The sequence below is a fragment of the Myotis nattereri genome, assembly GCF_964212035.1.
Source record: "Myotis nattereri genome assembly, chromosome: 4".
In the NCBI taxonomy this organism is placed as follows: Eukaryota; Metazoa; Chordata; class Mammalia; order Chiroptera; family Vespertilionidae; genus Myotis; species Myotis nattereri.
In genome coordinates, this window is record NC_138079.1 from 100,213,245 (window position 1) to 100,234,341 (window position 21,097).

A 21,097-nucleotide genomic window follows, 5' to 3' on the forward strand; every position below is an offset into this window, starting at 1 on the left:
CAAAGTCCACTATTTATTGCTTAATCATTTTAGAGAGTATCTATTGACTTTCTATTATGGGAATGGCACTTGTACATACATCACCTTATGCCCCCACTTTTTCTTCCTCCTTCCAACATAGTTATAGTATGATTTGGGGTTGAATCATTATTTAGTGTTTATCTTATGACTTTATTAGTATGGATCACTGCTAAGCCATTTTCTTCCTATGTCATTGTTCTTTCTAGAATTAACAGTTGTATTATTTTTTAAATTTAATGAATTTTCTATGTCACTATTGCTTAATTCTTTTCCAAACTGTCCAAGAGAAGTGTAAAATCTGAATACTATCTCTCACAGACACACTGGTTATTCCATTTTCCCCTAATGACACACCTTCTTGAACCCTTTGTTTTCCGCTCCAGTCACATCCTTATTGAAAGGACTTCTGTTCTGGGTAGGAGGCAGACCTTTTAGTTCCCTTCCAATTCAACCAGTCCTGGAGTCCAGCACCCAAGAGCTCCCCTGGGCTAATCTAACAGCTGTGATATTTATGTAGTACTAGAGGCCCAGTGCACAAAAATTTGTGCACTTGGGGAGCATCCCTCAGCCTGGCCTGTGCCCTCTCACAGACTGGGACCCCTCAGGGGATGTCCACCTGCTGGCTTAGGCCCGCTCCCTGGGAGATTGGGCCTAAAATGGCAGTCAGACATCCCTCTGGCAGCCCGGCAGCCCTCGGGGGATGTCCACTTGCCAGCGGGGAGCAGGCCTAAGCTGCAGTCGGACATCCTTAGCGCTGCTGAGAAGGCGGGAGAAGCTCCCACCACCACTGCTGTACTGGCAGCCATCAGCCTGCTTGTGGCTGAGCATGGCTCCCTCTGTGGGAGCACACTGACCACCAGGGGGCAGCTCCTGCATTGAGCATCTGCCCCCTGGTGGTGTGTGTCATAGTGACCAAGCATTCCCAGTCGTTCTGCTGTTAGGGTCAGTTTGCATATTATCCTTTTATTATATAGGATAGAGGCCTGGTGCATGGGTGGGGGCCGGCTGGTTTGCCCTGAAGGGTGTCCCAGATCAGGGTGGGGGTCCCGCTTGGGTGCCTGGCCAGCCTGGGTGAGGGGCTGATGGCTGTTTTCAGGCTGCTTGCACCCCCTTTAAGGTGGGGGTCCCCACTGGGGTGCCTGGCCAGCCTGGGTGAGGGGCTGATGGCTGTTTTCAGGCTGCTTGCACCCCCTTTAAGGTGGGGGTCCCCACTGGGGTGCCTGGCCAGCCTGGGTGAGGGGCTGAGGGCCATTTTCAGGCTGGCCAAGCCACCTCGGCGACGGAAGCTCCCAGCCTCTACTTTTTTTCTTTTTTATTCTGGGATTTATTTACCTTCTATAATTGAAACTTTGTTGCCTTTTATGGAGGCTACAGCCAGCAGAGGAAGGAGCAATCAAGCCTCCTACTCACTCCAGCTCTGTGGCCACGGCCAGCTGAAAGCAGGTATCTGGGGTTTATTTACCTTCTATAATTGAAACTTTGTTGCTTTAAGTGGAGCTGAGAGCTGCCCCGGCAGCTTGGCTTCCTCCATCATTGGGGCAACCAAGCCTCCTGCTTGCTCCAGTTCCGTGGCTGCCGGCCACCATCTTGGTTGGGTTAATTTGCATATAGTCACTCTGATTGGCTGGTGGGTGTGGCTTAAGACGTAGTGAAGGTACGGTCAATTTGCATGTTTGTCTTTTATTAGTGTAGATGTTGCTAACCAAAGAGACACATCTTCCTTTCAGATGTTTGGTACTGATATTATTACCATTTAAAATGCTAGTGAAAGATATCTTGCATTTATTTCTTCCTGTCCCAGCTAAAAGAGAAACAGTTCTTCTGATTTCCTAGAGGAAGTCTTCGTACTTTGTTCTTAATGGCTACTACCAATAAAAATTGAGAACTTAAAAAATTCCTTTATATTTTATGTCAATACACATATTTTAAAGCATTTTAATAAATCCTTTAATTATACAGTTAAAAACAAAAACCCACCGCTGACAGCAATGACCTAGGTCAGCCGTGGGCAAACTGCAGCCCGTGGAGCCGAAAGAGCAGAGGGTTCTCTTGTTCTCCCCTCCGCTCCTTCACCAGAAGCAGTGTTAACATGGCAATGTCGGGAAACATGGCCGCAGCTCCTTCTTCTGGGTCCCGTTTAAGAACCCTCGAGTCAAAAAGTTTGCCCACCCCTGACCTAGGTGCTAGTTTTTCAGAGACCTAATCGCTTGAGCTTCTGTGGGGCCTGAGTCTGCTCTGCTGTATAACTAAAACCAAATGACACCAGGTCATAAGGCATTTGCACATATCTGACTCCTGGATCCATAACAGTGACAGAAATACATTAATAACATGATCGACTACTTGTAACTCCTTTCTTGACAGAAGCTACTGAAGAAAGTGCCATACCATAGTGAGAGCCTGTACAAATTCAATTAACCAAGGGATGAAGGATGACCAAGAAGCAGTGAAAGAATGAATCACCCATTACAGTCATTACCTCTATCTGTGGACATTTTATCAGTAGCTTGGGTAGGACTCCCAAGCTAATGCCCATTAGAAGAAAGCATCACATACGGAAAATAGAAACACATTTTTAGTTTTTTTCAAAATCTAAGTCAGGTCAGACTCAGATGAACCAAAGCTATAACATCCAAGAAGATGCAGTGACTTTCCCTAGCTGGTTTGGTTCAATTGGTAGAGCGTCAGCCTGCGGACTGAAATGTCCCAGGTTTGATTCTGGTCAAGGACACACGTCCGGGTTGGAGGCTCGATCCCCTGTAGGGGGCGTGCAGGAGGCAGCCAATCAATGTTTCTCTCATCACTGATGTTTCTCTCTCTCTCCCTCTCCCTTCTCTCTGAAATCAATAAAAAAAAAAAAAAAAAAAAAAAAAAAAGATGCAGTGACTTTTTTGCACCTTAGGGATCATGGCACCTGAGGTGGTTAGCAAGGCTTCCAATACACCTATTTCCCATTTAGCTTATTGTTTCAAAAATGGCACCTCTCACCCTAACCAGTTTGGCTCAGTGGATAGAGCGTTGGCCTGCGGACTGAAGGGTCCCAGGTTCAATTCAGGTCAACGGCATGTACCTTGGTTGCAGGCACATCCCCTGTGGGAGGTCTGCAGGAGGCAGCTGATCGATGTTTCTCTCCCATCAATGTTTCTGACTCTCTATCCCTCTCCCTTCCTCTCTGTAAAAAATCAATAAAGTATTTTTTTTTAAAAAAATGGCACCTCTTACCCAGCTGGCATAACTCAGTGGTTGAGCATCGACCTATAAAACCAGGAGGTCACAGTTCAATTCCTGGTCGGAGCACATGCCCGGGTTGTGGGCTTAATCCCCAATAGGAGGCATGGAGGCAGCCAATCAATGATTCTCTCTCAACATTGATGTTTTTCTCTCTCTTTCCCTTTCCCTTTCTCTTTAGGGGAAAATCAATAAAAATATATTTAATTAAAAAAAAAGATGGCACATCTCAAATTACTGATGAATTAACCGAATGCTGAATGTTTAAAAAAGGGGGTAATCTCATACATAAAATGTAGAAAAAGATGGTAAAAAGCAAAGGTGATAGCACTAACTGTCACAGTCCCCTAAAGTTTACATGTGCCACAGTAACGTTACTATGAACTTTTCTCGAGTATTTTTTATCAGTGCAAAGAAACAAAATAACTCCATTTTCAAGTAAAATTTATTTAATAATATAAAAAATATGGTATTAAAAACATTTATTAAGAGAAGTAACTTCAGAAGTCTTATGACTTTATAACTGAAAAACAATAAAAACTGTTCTGTGCTTCCCAAAAAACAAAACAAAAAATGCCACCTATATTTCACTTGTCTTTTCACAATAGGGAAATTCTAGTGTTACTCTACCTATTTCAATTCTGGTTTATTTTTTAAGTCAACTTTCCTAAGAAGGAATGCTGGCCTTCTGAGAAAAAAATGGAGAATTTATAATCTGGAGGATCTTCTGATGCCTGATTTTCAAAGAAAGTTGATTTTCATCTGACTTAGCTAACTTTCATTCAGAAAATTTTAGTAAAATGCATTTAAAGCTTGGTATTGTGAACATGCAGGAAAAAAGACTATAAAATGAAATAAAAGCTAGAATTAAAAGCCTCTAAATTGTACAAGTGGCTAAAAGTCCGGCACTAACTCCTAAAATGAGTCCTTGTGTGCAGTGCCAGACTCAGGTTTGTCCCACTGACTCTGAGAGGACATATGTGACAACAACAATAATCAAACTTACACAGAAACTTATTTCTCCTCAAGTTTTTGTCCGGTGGATGTGAATCACTAAGCACACACATATTTCCCACTTTTAGGAGATAAGGCAAAAGAAAAAAATCATCTTTGGAGTTTGCTCTGGTTTTTGTTTAAGCTTCATGGAGTAACACATAGGAGGCTAAAGCAAAAAACAGGTAATACTTCAGTAACAATAAGTCCAACTGACTTAGTAAACAAAATATGCTTCCTTTCTAACCTTCTAAATTCCCATTTACCTACAAATCTGAGGGTTTTAATCTGCATGGGTCCCTTGGCAAGAAAGTCAGAAGTCATTGTCACTCTCTTCCAGGGGCTCAGGTTTCCGGACCCTTCGACTAGATTTAGCTGGAGAGAGAGCAATGCTCTCGTCTTCCAAGTCGTCATCTTCATCATCTTCCATGTCAATTTCACTGTCCTCCGAGTCTTCCTATAGGAAAAAGACAGCAAATACACTTTGTTCCTGACATCTTGTCAGCAAGACCCTACCTCACCCTTTTACTAGTAGCTCAATAACTAGCAACACCTCCATGTGAAGGAGGAGCTTGGCAGAGAAGTGGTCAGGTTGTGGGGGCATAAAAATGGATCAACTTCTAGATATTGCTGGCTGGAATACAGAGATCAATGTATCCTCTAATCAGTAACCTTCAAATACCAATATGCAATAATCCAACGTAGGTGCCACAGGGACTGGCTTTCCCACTGATGACTCGGGAACATGAGACCTGCCCAAGGCTCACTGAATGCTGCTTTGCTCCTAGCGGCTCAGAGACCCACCAGTGGGTAGCATGGAGAGTAGGGACTCGGAGAGAGGGAAGAAAAGCTTGTTTTGACTTCTGACAGACTGGGGATGGAAAGCCAGAAAGGAAATGGGTGTATGGAGAAAAATAAAAGAAACACTCTCGCCCTGCCAGTGTGGCTCAGTGGTTGAGTGTTGACCTATGAACCAGGTAGTCATGGTTCAATTCCATCAGAGCACATGCCTAGGTTGTGGGCTTGATTCCCAGTGTGGAATTGATGTTTCTCTCCTCCTCTCCTCTCTGAAATCAATATTTTTTTTTTAAAAGAAACACTCTTCCCCTGGCCGGTTTGACTCAGTGGTTAGAACTTCAGCCCATGGACTGAAGGGTCATAGGTTTGAATCCCAGTCAAGGTCACGTACCTCAGTTGCAGTTTTAATACCTGGAGAGCAGGAGGCAACTGATCAATGTGTCTCTCTCACATCAATGTTTCTCTCTCTCTCTCTCTCTCTCTCTCTCTCCCCCTCTCCTCTTTTCTCCCTCCCTCCCACCCTGTCTGAAAATCAATGGGAAAAAAATATATATCCTATATAATAAAAGGCTAATATGCAAATTGACTGACCAGCAGAACGACCAATTGCTATGACACACACTTACCACCACAGGGCAGACGCTCAATGCAGCAGCTCCCTCCTGGTGGTCAGTGCGCTCCCATAGGGGAAGCGCTGCTCAGCCAGAAGCCAGGCTCACGGCTAATGAGCGCAACAGTGGTGGTGGGAGCCTCTCCCGCCTCTGTGGCAGTCAGACATCCCCCGAGAGCTCCCAGACTGTGAGAGGGCGCAGGCCGGGGTGAGGGACACCCTCCCCGAGTGCACAAATTTCGTGCACCAGGCCTCTAGTATCTATACTAATAAAAGGGTAATATGCTAATTAGACCAGGAGACCTTCTAGACAAAGCCATGGTGGCGGGGCCAAGGCAGAGGTGGTTAGGGACAAGCAGGCCAGCAAGGGAGGGCAGTTGGGGGCAATAAGGCGGGAAAGGGGGGGCAGTTGGGGGCAAGAAGGCCAGCAGGGGTTGCAGTTGGGGGTGAACAGGCCGGCAGGCAGAGTGGTTAGGGGCGATCAGGCAGGCAGCCAGGTGAGTGGTTAGGAGCCAGCGGTCCTGGATTGCGAGAGGGATGTCCAACTGCCAGTTTAGGCCTGATCCCTATGGGGGCAGTCAGACATCCCCCAAGGGGTCCCAGATTGAAGAGGGTGCAGTCCAGGCTGAGGGACACACACCCCTGACCCATGCACAAATTCTGTGCACCGGCCACTAGAGAGAGTGTGTGTGTGTGTGTGTTTATCTCCATCCATTCTCAGGTAACGTTTAAGAAAAGAAGAGAAGAGAAAAGAAAAGAAAAGAAAAGAAAAGAAAAGAAAAGAAAAGAAAAGAAAAGAAGGAAAGGAAAGGAAAGGAAAGGAAAGGAAAGGAAAGGAAAGGAAAGGAAAGGAAAGGAAAGGAAAGGAAAGGAAAAGGAAAGGGAAGGGAAGGGAAGGGGAAAGGGGAAAGGGGAAAGGGGAAAGGGGAAAGGGGAAAGGGGAAAGGGGAAAGGGGAAAGGGGAAAGGGGAAAGGGGAAAGGGGAAAGGGGAAAGGGGAAAGGGGAAAGGGGAAAGGGGAAAGGGAAAGGGAAAGGGAAAAGGAAAGGAAAAGGGAAAGGAAAAGGGAAAGGAAAAGGAAAAGGAAAGGAAAGGAAAGAAAAGAAAAGAAAAGAAACACTCTCCTCCTCCATCTAGATCTAGGGTAACCAACTCAGCCAGGTTAAAACTGCAAGTCCTGCATCCCAGGTAAACTAGGATGGTTGGTCGCTCTAGCTAAAGCATTCCCACCAGCATACATATACACTGCAATTTCCTTCTTCTTAAAAAAACAAAGTAAAAACCTCAAAACTTAATCCTACCTTCCCCTCCAGCTACTCTGCCCTGTTTCTCTGTTCCCCTCACAACAAAACTCCTTGAGTGAGTTTTGAACTCACTGTTGTCACCTATTCCCCTCTCACTACCTCTTTTTAAAAAAATTTTTTAAATATTTTTTTAAATTGATTTTGGAGAGGAAGGAAGAGGGAGAGAAAGAAACATTAATGATGAGAGAGAATCATTGATTGACTGCCTACTGCAAGCCCCCTACTAGGGACCAAACCTGCAACCCAGGCATGTGCCCATGACCAGAATCAAACCCAGGTCCACAGGCCAACACTCTATCCACTGAGCCAAACCGGCTAGGGCTCTCACTACCTCTTAAGCACACTCTGGTCAGGCACTCACCCCATCAATCCCCCAAACTTCTCTTGTTAAGACTGACATATTTGGTGGGTTCATGGGGGTAATTCTCTGTCCTCCTGTTTGACCTACAGGCTCCTTCTTCCCTGGCATACACTATTCTGTCTTCCAGGGCACCCCTCTCTCTGGGTTCTCACCCCACCTCATTCCTGTGTCTTGTCTTGCTTGCCCAAACCCCTACATCTCCCTGACCCCCACAATGTGGGGCTGGCTCAGGGCCTTGGGCAGGATCCTCTCTTCTCCTTCTCTCTCTTCCAAACAATCACATGTACCCTTGTGCTTAAAGACCACCCAGATATGGATGTTTTCCCCAATTCAATCTCTAGCCCAGACCTGACTTTGAACTCCAGACTTGAATTTCAAGTCAGCATCAGCACGTGGACATCTAGCAGGCAATTCACACTTAGAACGTCCAAAATCCAAACTCTCAATCTGCTAGCCAAGCTCCTTCCTCAGGTCTGCCTCAGTTTTGTGCTTTTGGCCAATTTTGCCACAACCAAGGCATCCTTCATTTTCTTTAACACCCCGTGTCCAATTAATAAAACCTGATGGTTCTTACCTTAGAAACATGTTCAGAACCTGACTACTTTTCAACACCTCTGCTGCTACGACCCAAGGCTAAGCCACCACCATCCTCACCTCTGAACTAGACTCTTGCAAACGCCTCTTCACTGGGCTCTCTTAAATGTGAGTCAGTTCTTGGCACTCCTGGGCTCAGGATTCTCTAGCACCTCCCCACTGTACTCAGAGAAAATGCTAAGTCTTCGTCATACCCTGCAAAGCTCTGCACAGCCCCTGCTGCTCCTGCCCCCAGCTCATTCCATTCCAGTCACGCCATCGCCTCTGGTCCTCGAATGCAGAAACCATATTTCCTGTGATCAGGATGCCCCTCCCCAGCACCATGTCCCTCCTTCCATTCAGGCCTCTGCCCAAATGTCACCTTATCAGAGAGATCTTTCATGACCAATCAAAAGGCATTCCTCATTCCTATCACTCTGTTCCAAAACCTACTTTATTTTCCTTCTTAACCACTATGAGCCCTGATGGGTCTGCTTCACTACTATTGGACTGAAAGCTTCATAAAGGCAAAGACCTTATTTCTCTTCATTACTGTATTCCGCACTATCTATAATAGTGCCAGGCACCTAACAGCCACTCAAAAAATATCTGTCCAGTGACTGAGTGAACACGTGAAGGACCAACTCCTATGCTTAGGGGATGGTGCATGAAAACATCCTCCCTGAAATAAACAAGTGACAACAGGCACAGAGCAGATTTAAGCTACAATAATGCAATTGTTCTGAAGTAGAAAGCTATATAAATGATCAAGCAAATCACAAGAGGCCAGCCAGTGCTCGCTGGGTATCACCAGACTTTCCTTAGTTCTGTCTTGGATGAATAAGATGGATGGATAGAAGCTGTTTAACCATCCATCACCTACCTTCTTAAAATTTTTGAGGTAGTTTCTCTGCTTCTCTAAAGATCTTCTATGTATTCAAGGTTCTATTTCTGTGCATCTTGCCCAGCACACCTGAGTGACCTCTCCCTCCTGTGAATTTCTGTGATAGTACACACGGCTGATATTAAATAAATGGACCTTTTGTACAAGAACATAAGACGCGCCCTCACTGATTTGGTTCAGTGGATAGAGCATCGGCCTGTGAACTGAAGGGTCTCCCAGGTTCAATTCCAGTCAATGGCACATGCCCGAGTTGTGGGCTCGATCCCCAGTAAGGGGGGGGGGGGGCGCGTGCGGGAGGCAGCCAATCAATAAGAAAAAAGAACGTAAGACTCATGCTTTGTCTCTGTGTAGCCACTAGTGCCACATTCTAGACACGTGATATTCAACCTGATGGGGAGATCTGTGATTGGTGTCAATCTAGTCACCCTTTACCACTTGGGATTGAGTCTTGCCAGGGACTGCAACAAAGAAGGCAGGCCCAGAATGAAGAATGGAAGAGCCAACAGCTGGGCCCCAGCAGGGCCCCATTCTGGTTCATTTCCCAGTCAGTTATCCACTTAATAATGATCAAGGTGCTGCAGCTCCTTGCCCCGCCTCTCAGAGGCCCTGGTCTCAGGAGAGCCTCCTTATCATGTTCTCTCCCCAGAAAGGAGCTGAAGAGAGGGTTGGTCGACCCCAGGCTCTCAGCAGCATCCCTTCCTTTCTAGGTTATGGTTCAAGCACCAGATAACTCCCAAACCCACAACCTTTCTTGTCCTTGGCTCAGCACTTACGCCTCCTTCTTAGAATAGGCACCTCTAGGTAACTTCGCCATTCACTGTGGGATCCATTTTGAGTGGCTTTTTGCCCAGGATACAGAAGCATCATTCTTGGGGAAGGCTCTCTGCTGGTTCTGAACAAGCAGACACACACACACACACACACACACACACACACACACACACGGATGGATGGGGTGAAAAAGAAAACCAACCTGCTTCTTGGAGCTGGAAGTCTTGCATTTACCTAACAGAGCTGGTGCTCCTTCCATCTTTGGAAAGTGAGAGCAGACAGAACATGAGAGGGAAAAAAAGTAGGGGAAGCAGGTTCATTTGAAAAGAAATGAGCCATCAACAAACTGCCACAAATCCAGTGATGCGGGCTGAGAAACCACACCTCACGCTAAGCTGATCAAACATGCTTACTTCCTGGCTAATGCAGTCACGGGGCCAGCCCAAGCGTAGAAAGAATACAACTGCTAACGGGGGCTGGTCGGGACTCACATCATCATCGGAGTCTCCACCTTGCATTGTGCCCACGATGTGTTTGCTAGGTCTTCCTGGGGAGAATAAAAGCATGAAGAAATTGCAAAAACCTTGTAAAATAAGGCATAAAATAGCATTTAAGATTTGCCTTCCTTTAGAATAGTGGCAAACCGCAGCTCGCGAGCCACATGTGGCTCTTTGGCCCCTTGAGTGTGGCTCTTCCACAAAATACCGACTTCTGTGCATGGGCCACGAAGTTTCAATCGCACTGTACGTGTGCGCCCGCACGTGGTACTTTGTGGAAGAGCCACACTCAAGGGGCAAAAGAGCCGCGTGTGGCTCGCGAGCTGCGGTTTGCCGACCACAGCTTTAGAACATTGGGAAAAAGAAGAATTAAATTAAATTAAAACACTTAAGTAGCATCCCAACTAATCAGAACTGCCGACAAATGGTAACGGATTTTCTGCATTTCCACATTAAAACAAAGAAAAGGGCAGTGAAATGTAAGCATGAATCATAAATCAGAAAAATAAAGATGCATTCTGTAAATGTTTTAGGGGAAAATCACTTTCCCTAAAGTGATTTAGGGAGGCAGCTGATCAATGATTCTTATCATTGATGTTTCTAACTCTCTCCCTCTCCCTTCCTCTCTAAAATCATAAAAATACATATTTTTAAAAAAGTTCATCTTTGAACACATCATCATTATTTGAGTGGTTCTCCATTCCTCCTGTGGAAGTCTAGATGTGATTATGCAGACTCAGAGGCATCCTTCACCGTGTGGAGACAGAGAGCTGCTCTCATACCTGAAGGCTGAGAAACGAACACCCATGACCGCAGGTCCACGCCTCCGGAGAAAGGCAGTGAGGGCAGCTCAGAGGGGAGTTCACTCAGGGCAGGCCTGGAGTGACCACCAGGAGCTGTTATAGATACTGTTCCTTGGGTCAGGTAAAATGCAGATCTTGTGTTGTTTCACTTCTGCAGTGAATTGTCAGAAGTAGAATTTAGGAGCACCGGTGCCTTTACTAGGTTCTGCTGAACTAATCACGTACCATTTTAGAGCCCTGGCTCCCATATAGTAAAATAGGAGTCATAACCTCTAACCTCTATTGATGTCATGAAGCTGTCAAAAAATTAAAGATAAAAAAAAATCAGAGCACCTGACTATCCTATGAACAAAGCAAAATGTAATAAGTAAAGATAGGTGGACCTAAAATAAGAGAAAACAGTTAACAACAAAAGTTAATATGAAATGACAAATGGAAGATCATTTACCATTTAAATTTATTATGTATATAAAAATGCAATTGTGCTCCAAAAATTAATAAGTGGTAGATAAGAAATGTTTTTAAAGGCAAATATAGGGCAATTTAGTAGTATCTATCAGAATTTAATTTACATAACTTTTGACCTTAGAATTCCACTTTAAATGGCATAGCCTAAAGAAACACTTGCAGATGTGCGGAAAAATCTATAGGGAAAAGAGTATCTTAAGTATTGATAGATACTTAAGTATCTATCAACATGGGAATGCCCAAGTAAATTACAGGTACAGTCATACTATGGACTAATATGCAGCTATCAAAAAGAAAGAAGGAGATCTATATTTTACTGACATGAGAAGAGTTCAATATATTTAAATTTTTTAAAGCATATTGCAGAACCATACACATAGTCTGGTCTCACTCCAGTTAAAAAACCTTTCAGATGACCTTTGTGTCCATGTTTCATTGTGTGTGTGTGAAGGCAATTTGGAAGGACACACCCTGGCCTAAGGTGGGGAGTGAAACATGAGGAAGACCTCTCACCCAGATTTGCTCCACACATTTTATTGCTTGAATCTGTTACAGTGAGAAAGTACAAATTAGAAGAACATTTTTAAACGGCAGAGATGTTTCTGTAAGTCCCTTCTTTGTCCATTATCTGACAATAAGGTATCAACTGCACTGAGAACGTTTGGACCCAAAAGGGGCAGAATATAGCTCAGTGGCAGAGGCAGTGTGTTCCTGTAAACTCTGTGAGAAACACCAGCCACAAGTAAGAATTGGCCATTCTTAGGACTCCAGATAAGAGCATTAGTGATAAAGATGACCACTGAGCAGTTTAAGAGCCAAATAAACAACAGGGCGGAAAAAACCTAAAGCAGGGCCACTCACAGTGTGCTTATGGGCCTTACCACCAAGCAGTCCTGACCCAGTGCTGGCCGTGGTGTTCTATGACCAGCACAGGGAGGAGGGCAAGGGAAAGAAGCCCTGGTACCTTGCATGAGCACCTCCATGGCTGTCCGTGGCTTGGACAGCCGTCTCTCTTCCAGTTCACTGTCAGATTCATCATCCTCCTGGATGTCGATGTCCGAGTCATCATTACCTGGCAGGAACACAGTAAGAAAAAAGGGGAGGGGGGAAGCGGTGGATCCATCATTACTTCTAAACCAGCCTCTGTCCAGTAAGGCTCTTGGCAAGTCATATGCACTTCTCAGCCTCTCTTTTGATGCGTTAGATTTTATGAGAACTTCAGGATTTGCTAGTAGATACTTAGTGAAGAGTTAATACAAACAATAGGCAGTTTGTTTCAATTTTTTTAAATTTTCCAAAGCTAGAAAAATGTGGGTCTGATACATTAGCTAGAAACACTATTCCAGTATGTGAAATTAAACAATTGACTAGGCAGCTGTCAAGATAGCTAGGAGTTCTTGGTTAGTTGGAAGGAAAAAAAAACACATTCTTTGTTCAGTCTTAGGTTGTGTCACCAAAACTCAAGGTCCCTGAGGATAACAAAGATGAAGAATACCCCACTGAAAAGGTCAGTGACTGCACCAAAACAAGACCGGAGGCAAGAAGGAGACCAGGACAGGAATGGCCTGAGTAGGGCTGGCCTGAGAAAGATGGTGACCTACTGCCTGACAATGAAAACGTGCTCATGACATTCTTCACTCTGGAAAATTCCATTATAAAGATATATAAAGAAAGGTCATTCTCAACAATATGGCCTTTTACATTAATTTCTTAAATACTCTCTTGGAGTTTGGTGCACATTGAACATTTCCTTATGGAAACCGACAGAATGAGAGTTTCCACAGTGGGGAGAAAAAGCTTTTACTGCCCAGCACCTGACTACTCTGTACCCAGGGGCAGACACAGGTTTTAAGAATGGCACTGGAGGAGTGTGCAGCTACTACTCTGATCACTGACTCATAAGTCAGTTTGGAAGTATAGGAAGTGTTTGTCTACAAAAAAGCTTTGCTTAGACCCTGATCTAAGAGGGAAATTAAATGGAGGCTATGTCTAGCTGAGCACAGAGTGAACGTTTTCTGCTTTCTTTAGCCATGGAGAGAAGAGCGGTGCTCTGCAGCACAGAGGAGCAAACCTGGGAGCCAGAGAGTGTCAATAACAGCATCCTGCAAGACTTCAATACAATCGACCTGAAAACTACCATCTTCCAAAAGCCCTTACCAGAATATGATTAAATATTACCACAAAGTAATGATTATAAAATGAAATCACTGTTCAGTATAGTTCACTTTTTATTTCATCCAGGAAAATTATGAAATTAAATCGGTACCCAATGCAACATAAACCAAATGATATCATGAATTTTAAAACAACATTAATATAGATATTTCAAGCTCAACATGATTTCTTCTGACAACTCAAAACATTTCACTGAGGACTAAGGAGGTAAACTAAAACTAACACATGCTGACACTGAAATCACCGAGTTGTCAGTGATATGTTAAAATTAAGTACAGCAGACAATAGTGCTGATATAATTCAACAGGGAAAAGATAGTCTTTCCAACAGATGGTGCTGGGACAACTGGCTAGCCGCTAGCCACATGCAAAAGAATGAAGTTGGGTCCTTGTCTCACATCATTTACAAAAATTAATAAAAAATGGATCAGAGACCTAAATGTAAGAGTTAGAACTATAAAACTCCTAGAAGAAAACTCAGGCGTCAATCTTGGTGACCTTGAAATAAGCAGGGGTTTCTACTTAGATATGACACTAAAACCACAAGCAACAAAGAAGAAACAGACAAACTGGATTTCATTAAAACTTTGTACAGCCGAAACCGGTTTGGCTCAGTGGATGGAGCATTGGCCTGCGGACTGAAGGGTCCTAGGTTCGATTCCGGTCAAGGGCATGTACCTGGGTTGCGGGCACATCCCCAGTAGGAGATGTGCAGGAGGCAGCTGATCGATGTTTCTCTCTCATCGATGTTTCTAACTATCTCTCTCCCTTCCTCTCTGTAAAAAAATCAATAAAATAGATTAAAAAAAAAAAAGAATGAGAAATTATTTGCAAATCACAAATCACTTAAATCATTTATAAAATACTTCATATATTCTAGTACCCAGAATATATAAAAAACTCTTACAACTCAATAATAAAATGATAAATAAGCCAATTAAAAATGTGCAAAGGACCTGAACAGATATCTCTCCAAAGAAGATATAAAAACAGCAATAAGCATATGAAAAGATGCTCCATTTCATTAGCCATCAAAGAAATTAAAATGAAAACCACAATGAGATACTACTTCATACCCATTTAAACTATAGGCAGTTTTTAAGTTTCTCCTTTTAGATTAGCACTCCAACAGAAATATCATGCCAGCCACAGGTATAATTTTAAAATTTCTAATGATTATATTAAAGTAAAAAGAAACTGGTAAGCTACTTTTAATGTTTTATTTAACCCAATATACCTAAAATCTCATTTCAACAAGTAACCAATGTAAAAAATTATTAATGAATAATTTTACTTTTCTCTCAAAATCTGGTATATATTTGTTAGGGGCAAAAATAGAATACTGGGGATTAGTTATAGTTATAAGAAATATTAATCATGCTCTGTTAACTGCAATTGCCTTGTTCTGATTAAAGAAAGGACCTTATAACCTGGCTGGGAATTGTAGGCCCCAGGGATCTGGGAGTCAACCTTAGACCTGGCAGTCAACCTTGAACCTGGGAGTCAACCTTGGAATGCAGTTCATTCTCATTTAAGTACTGCCTATTGAGAAGCTCTCCCACTGCAGACACAGCGGACTCTCATAGCCAGTTAGCCTGGAGGTCAAATCACCCCCGGTATTGCCGACAACAATCAAGGCTTAACTATAACAAGACTGCGCACAAAGACCACTAGGGGGTGCACCAAGAAAGCATAAAAAATGCGGAGACAAAGAAACAGGACAAAACTGTCAATGGAGGATATTGAGTTCAGAACCACACTTTTACGGTCTCTTAAGAACTGTCTAGAAGCCGCCGATAAATGTAGTGAGATCCTCAAGAAATCTAATGAGACCCTCGATGTTATGATAAAGAATCAACTAGAAACTAAGCATACACGGACTGAAATAACAAATACTATACAGACTCTCAACAGCAGACCAGAGGAGCGCAAGAATCAAGGCAAAGATTTGAAATGCGAAGAAGCAAAAAACACCCAACCGGAAAAGCAAAATGAAAAAAGAATCCGAAAATACGAAGATAGTGTAAGGAGCCTCTGGGACAGCTTCAAGCGTACCAACATCAGAATTATAGGGGTGCCAGAAGATGAGAGAGACCAAGATATTGAAAACCTATTTGAAGAAATAATGACAGAAAACTTCCCCCACCTAGTGAAAGAAATAGACTTACAGGTCCAAGAAGCGCAGAGAACCCCAAACAAAAGGAATCCAAAGAGGACCACAGCAAGACACATCATAATTAAAATGCCAAGAGCAAAAGACAAAGAGAGAATCTTAAAAGCAGCAAGAGAAAGAAACTCAGTTACCTACAAGGGAATACCCATACGACTGTCAGCTGATTTCTCAACAGAAACTTTGCAGGCCAGAAGGGAGTGGCAAGAAATATTGAAAGTGATGAATGCCAAGAACCTACAACCAAGATTACTTTATCCAGCAAAGCTATCATTCAGAACTGAAGGTCAGATAAAGAGCTTCACAGATAAGGAAAAGCTAAAGGAGTTCATCACCACCAAACCAGTATTATATGAAATGCTGAAAGGTATCCTTTAAGAAGAGGAAGAAGAAGAAGAAAAAGGTAAAGATACAAATTATGAACAACAAACATGCATCTATCAACAAGTGAATCTAAGAATCAAGTGAATAAATAATCTGGTGATCATAATAGAATCAGGGACATAGAAAGGGAATGGACTGACTATTCTTGGGGGAGAAAGGGGTGTGGGAGATGCGGGAAGAGACTGGACAAAAATCGTGCACCTATGGATGAAGACAGTGGGTGGGAAGTGAGGGCAGAGGGTAGGGCGGGAACTGGGAGGAGGGGAGTTATGGGGGGAAAAAAGAGGAACAAATGTAATAATCTGAACAATAAAGATTTAATTTAAAAAAAAAAGAAAGGTATTATAAAAAAAAAAAAATAAGTACTGCCTATTATAGTGGAAAGATTAACATCCTTGTTGCCCAAACAGTGGAGTTCCGCCCCAGTCCATATTGCCTACTTCCCCATGTAATCTTTGTCCTAGCCTATCTAATAATAGACAAACATGGTAATTGACTGTACTTCTCTACGCCTCCCATTGGCTAATCAGTGCAATATGGAGATGAACCGACAACAAAGATGGCATCTAATTTGCATACTGCAAGCAGGGCGGGACAGCGCGAGCTGCCAGCGCGCCGCCATCCAGGGCTGAAGCCCCAGAAGCCGCCTGATATCGTAGTAACTCTATCAGTAAGCACTCTGAAAGTCAGTGGCATAAATGCACCAATTAAAAGACAGATTATGAGGGTGAATCAAAAACAAAACCCACTTTAAATATAAAGACACAAATAGATTAAAAGTAAATGAATTAAGCTGCAGCCTGTTTTGCTCAGTGGATAAAGCATTAGCCCGTGGACTGAAGGGTCCCAAGTTCGATTCCAGTCAAGGGCATGTACCTCAGCTGCTGGCTTGATCCCCAGTCCCTATCAAAACATGTGCAGGAGGCAACCAATCAATGTGCCTCTCCCTTTCCCTTCACTCTCTCTAAAATTCAATGGAAAAATATCGTTGGGTGAAGATTAACAAAAACAAAGTAAATGGATTAAGTAACAAAGAGATTATAAGAAAAATATATTCCAAATTTTGTTAGTTGTATAATGGTTATGTTTAAATTATTAACACCTAAGAAATTGGGTGAAGGGTGCATATAATATGCTGTAGTATTTTATAGTTTTTTTTACATGTATAAGATTATTTCAAATTAAAATATTAAAAAATTAAAAATTAATAAAATATTAATTGAAATGTATCTGCATTACATGAAAAATCTCCTAATTGCTTCTAGCATAATTTATTAAATTGTGCTAAAATTTACAAGGGTTCAATTAAAAAATATATTAATTCTAAATGATATAATAGAAAATATATAATAGTGCAGTTATAAGAACTTATCTGAAAATAAAAATTTAAAGAAGTGAATTTAAAGAAGGGATTAGCCAAGAAAATATATGCACAACCCATGGACACAGACAACAGTATGGTGATGGCCAGAGAGAAGTGGGGGGAAAGAGCTAGGTAGAGGGGGCAAAAGGGGGGAAATAGGGACATCCTATATAATAATAATAAAAGGCTAATATGCACATTGACTGAATGGCAGAATGACCGGTTGCTATGATGTGCACTGGCCACCAGGGGGCAGACGCTCAATGAAGGAGCTGCCCCTTGGTGGTCAGTGCACTTCCATATGGGGAGTGCCACTCAGCTAGAAGCTGGCTCATGGCTGGCCAGCACAGTGGTGGTGGCAGGAGCCTCTCCTACGTCGTGGCAGCACTAAGAATGTCCAACTAACGGTTTAGACCTGATCCCTTGGGGGCCTAAGCCTTTAGTTGGACATCCCCCGAGGGTTCCTTGGCTGCCATAAGGATGTATGACTGCAAGCTTGGGCCTGATCCCCCGGGGAGTGGGCCTAATTCGACAGGTGGACATCCCCCAAGAGGTCCTGGACTGTGAATGGGTGCAGGCCGGGCTGAGGGACTTCCCCTCCCAGTGCACAAATTTTTGTGCACCGGGCCTCTAGTTCAATATAAGCAGCTGGCTTATGGGGGGTTGCAGAGCAGATTTTTGTGGATGACTTGCTGCTTTCCCATACTTCCAGCATGAATGGAATAAACACTCATACATGATTCAACTCTGTCTCTGCTTAATTGGCTCAAGCAGTGACAGGCAGCGCAGACCCACTGGTTGTCTGGTTATATATTCTCCACGAACAGCAGCCCTCAGTTTGGACCAGCCACGTTTCAAGTGCTCAGGACCCCATGGCTAAGTAGTGGATAGTACAGTTCTACACTTGGAGCTCCCTGAGAGCCTCACCAATCACTGTGGGTTGGCACAACGCCTGACACACAGTAGGCATGCAGTAAATACAGGGCAGGGCAAAAGAAGGTTTACTGTTGTGAGTACTCAAAACACAGAGGTTACTTTGGTATTATTATTTACTAATTATTGTATTATTTTCCTTTTTCCCCATAGGAACAGCTGTAAACCTACTTTTGCCTCACCATGTATGTGTTAAATGTATAAACATCTACTTTCCACTATACCATAAAAATGGAACCACAGCTAGAATACTGTGATATTGTGATTTATAATAAGAAATATAGATTTGGCCTTCCTCCCCGTTCCTGGCACAGAGCTCCCAAATCCCAAGGACTTTCTTAAATGATGAGAGTAACAATGGTGTCTCTTGTTAAGTAAATGAGGTGACTTTTGGATCTCACCCAATGGTGGGACCTGGTTGCTAGTAGGAGCCAACCATGTGATTAGAGAACTGGAACTTTTGAGTCCTGATTTCTGGGGAAAGGAGAGGGGCTTGAGGTTGAATCAATCTCCAATGGCCAATCAAGACGAAGAAATGAACCCAAAAGGGTCTTTTCTAGAGAGCTTCCATGTGCTCTACTGATTTAGTCTTTACTGAAATAGCATCCCCTCAGTGAGGCCTAACTCCCTATTTAAAGCAGCAATTCTGTCACCTTCCCTATTCCTTGTACCCTACTCTGCATTTCCCCCATGGCATTTTTCACCTTCTCCATACAGCTTGCTTACTATGTGTCTCCTAGTATGTTAGCACACTGCTAGTATACTGCTAACATGTGAGATCAGTTAGGGCAAGGATCCCTATCTTTTATCCACTCATGAATCCTTAGCACCCAGATACTTAATAATGCTTTGCTAGGTTGAATCAGCTCCCTGAAGAGTGGCCTGAACAAGATGATCTCTTGCAGCTCTTAGGTTTTACTAATTCTTGCTCTTGTTTCATGTCTATGTACTATTGTATTTTTCTATTTGGAGGAATCTTTCACAGATGGAGAAAAATTCATAGAGTCTGCCTTTATATATTTCTTCTCTGATCCCAATATTCTGGGCAATGTTCCCACATATGCAAAGAAAGCAAAGAACCTTAGGGTGAGTAGAAATGAGAATGGTCCTTCATAAATATTTTCCTAACTTCTTTGTCCACTCCAAGCTAATTAAGTGCTATCCTTCATTAAGCTGGTTTAAATTGGAAATTTTTCTGAAATTATTAAATCACACATGCTTCTAAGAATCTTTGCCTTCAAGAGATCCCAAACCTATGGGTCACAAAATGAAAATCTGAGTTCAGAAGAACAAACCAAGGTAAGTGAGAAAGGTCTTAATGTGCTGGCCTGGGGCAGAGCAGGATACAGCCAACCAACCAGAGCTCTTACCTGTGCCAGGCCTCCCAGGTGGGGATAAATTCCATGCAGTCTTATCACTTAGGGCAGCTTCGGGCTCTCCTGGCTGACCTGGAACCATAAAGGCAAGGGGCTGCTTTGGCTAGAGAGGCCCTTGGAATTTCCTAACCTTACCCAAGAGGATTTCCCAGCAGTTCCTATTCTCCTTCCAGAATTCCCTGAGATTCTGGAGAGGCACAGACCAAGTGCAAAATAAGAGAGAGACAAGAAAGACAGAAGGAGCATGCCTGATGTCCCAGGTATACTATCTTCAAGCATGGGAGAATAAAATATATCATCATGAAAAAAGGGCAAGAAGTAACACTATGAGACAAAGCCACCAATTCAGCAGGAAGATCATGTGCTGCTATAGCTCCTGAGGCTGACCTGACACCTTGGTGAAGTTAGTTCATGGGTGAACTATGCTAACCAGCCATGGAGGACATTCCTTCCCAGAATCTAGATCTTCTATAGAGGTAACTCCCATTTCTCTATAGATGATAGCTCTGCTAACGATGGGTGTGTGGGATGGGGGGTTAAGCAAGTGATCTATTCACTTACACTTCATTATGTTGCTTGTTTTCCAACAATCTGCCCTAAAATAAGGAACTCTACAGACCTCCACGACAAATTTTTCTTTTATAATTATATATTATATATATTTCAACTATCGTTTAGAAAGAGGAAAACACTATTTTAGTTGGCATAAAAAACCAAATGTGCTTTAAATGTTATGTAATTTAAACCAGTTTCTTGAGCTCTTGACTGAAATAAAATGGTACCAGATATAAAAGTTGTGAGAAAATTGCCTTTTGAAAAGAAATAAAATATACATATAAATTTTTCAATGCTAAAAAGGCTACTCCAGAATAAAAAAAAAAAAAGTATAGACTTACTTCCACTCTTGAGTAGTCGCTTTTCTTCTTCCTTCAGCTTGTTCTGCATCAGACGGAGAGTATTTTCGGCTTCCTATGGAACAGAAAAAACAAGATACAGAAGAGATGACTTTTTTGGACATTTTATTTTTTATCATTCGAGTAAATACTGCTAAGTTTGTGATACAGAACCAGAAAAAAATCTAAACCAAAAGAAGGGGAAGAGCCCTAGCCAGTTTGGCTCAGTGGATAGAGCATGGGCTTGCAGACTGAGGGGTCCTGAATTCGATTCTGGTCAAGGGCAGAGCATGTAACCTAGGTTGCAGGCTTGATCCATGGCCCTGGTCAGGTTGCATGTGGGAGGCAACAAATTGATGTGTGTCTTTCACATCGATGTTTTTCTTTCTCTGCCTCTCTAAAAATCAATGGAAAAATATCCTCGGATAAGGATTAACAAAATAAAAAACAAAATAAAAAAGAAGGGGAAGAGAA

At 42.9% G+C, this 21,097-nt stretch overlaps 1 protein-coding gene across 3 annotated transcripts in view; it reads right to left on the reverse strand.

Annotated features, from left to right (window-relative positions):
• Positions 1 to 3,676: 3,676 nt before the first annotated feature.
• CLUAP1 (clusterin associated protein 1) overlaps positions 3,677 to 21,097 on the reverse strand; it is a 44,397-nt gene continuing 26,976 nt past the window's right edge. Inside the window, exons 9-13 of one of the 3 annotated variants that reach the window (XM_081088958.1) lie at positions 20,627 to 20,699; positions 12,295 to 12,402; positions 9,976 to 10,109; positions 9,765 to 9,821; positions 4,440 to 4,699 (exon numbers count right to left, since the gene is read on the reverse strand). In XM_081088958.1, coding sequence (XP_080945084.1) covers positions 4,556 to 4,699; positions 9,765 to 9,821; positions 9,976 to 10,109; positions 12,295 to 12,402; positions 20,627 to 20,699 — 516 coding nt within the window. In that variant the 3' untranslated portion in view covers positions 4,440 to 4,555. Of the gene's footprint in view, positions 4,700 to 9,764; positions 9,822 to 9,975; positions 10,110 to 12,294; positions 12,403 to 20,626; positions 20,700 to 21,097 lie in introns of all 3 variants that reach the window. The other 2 variants (XM_081088960.1, XM_081088959.1) reach the window with 2 other exon arrangements.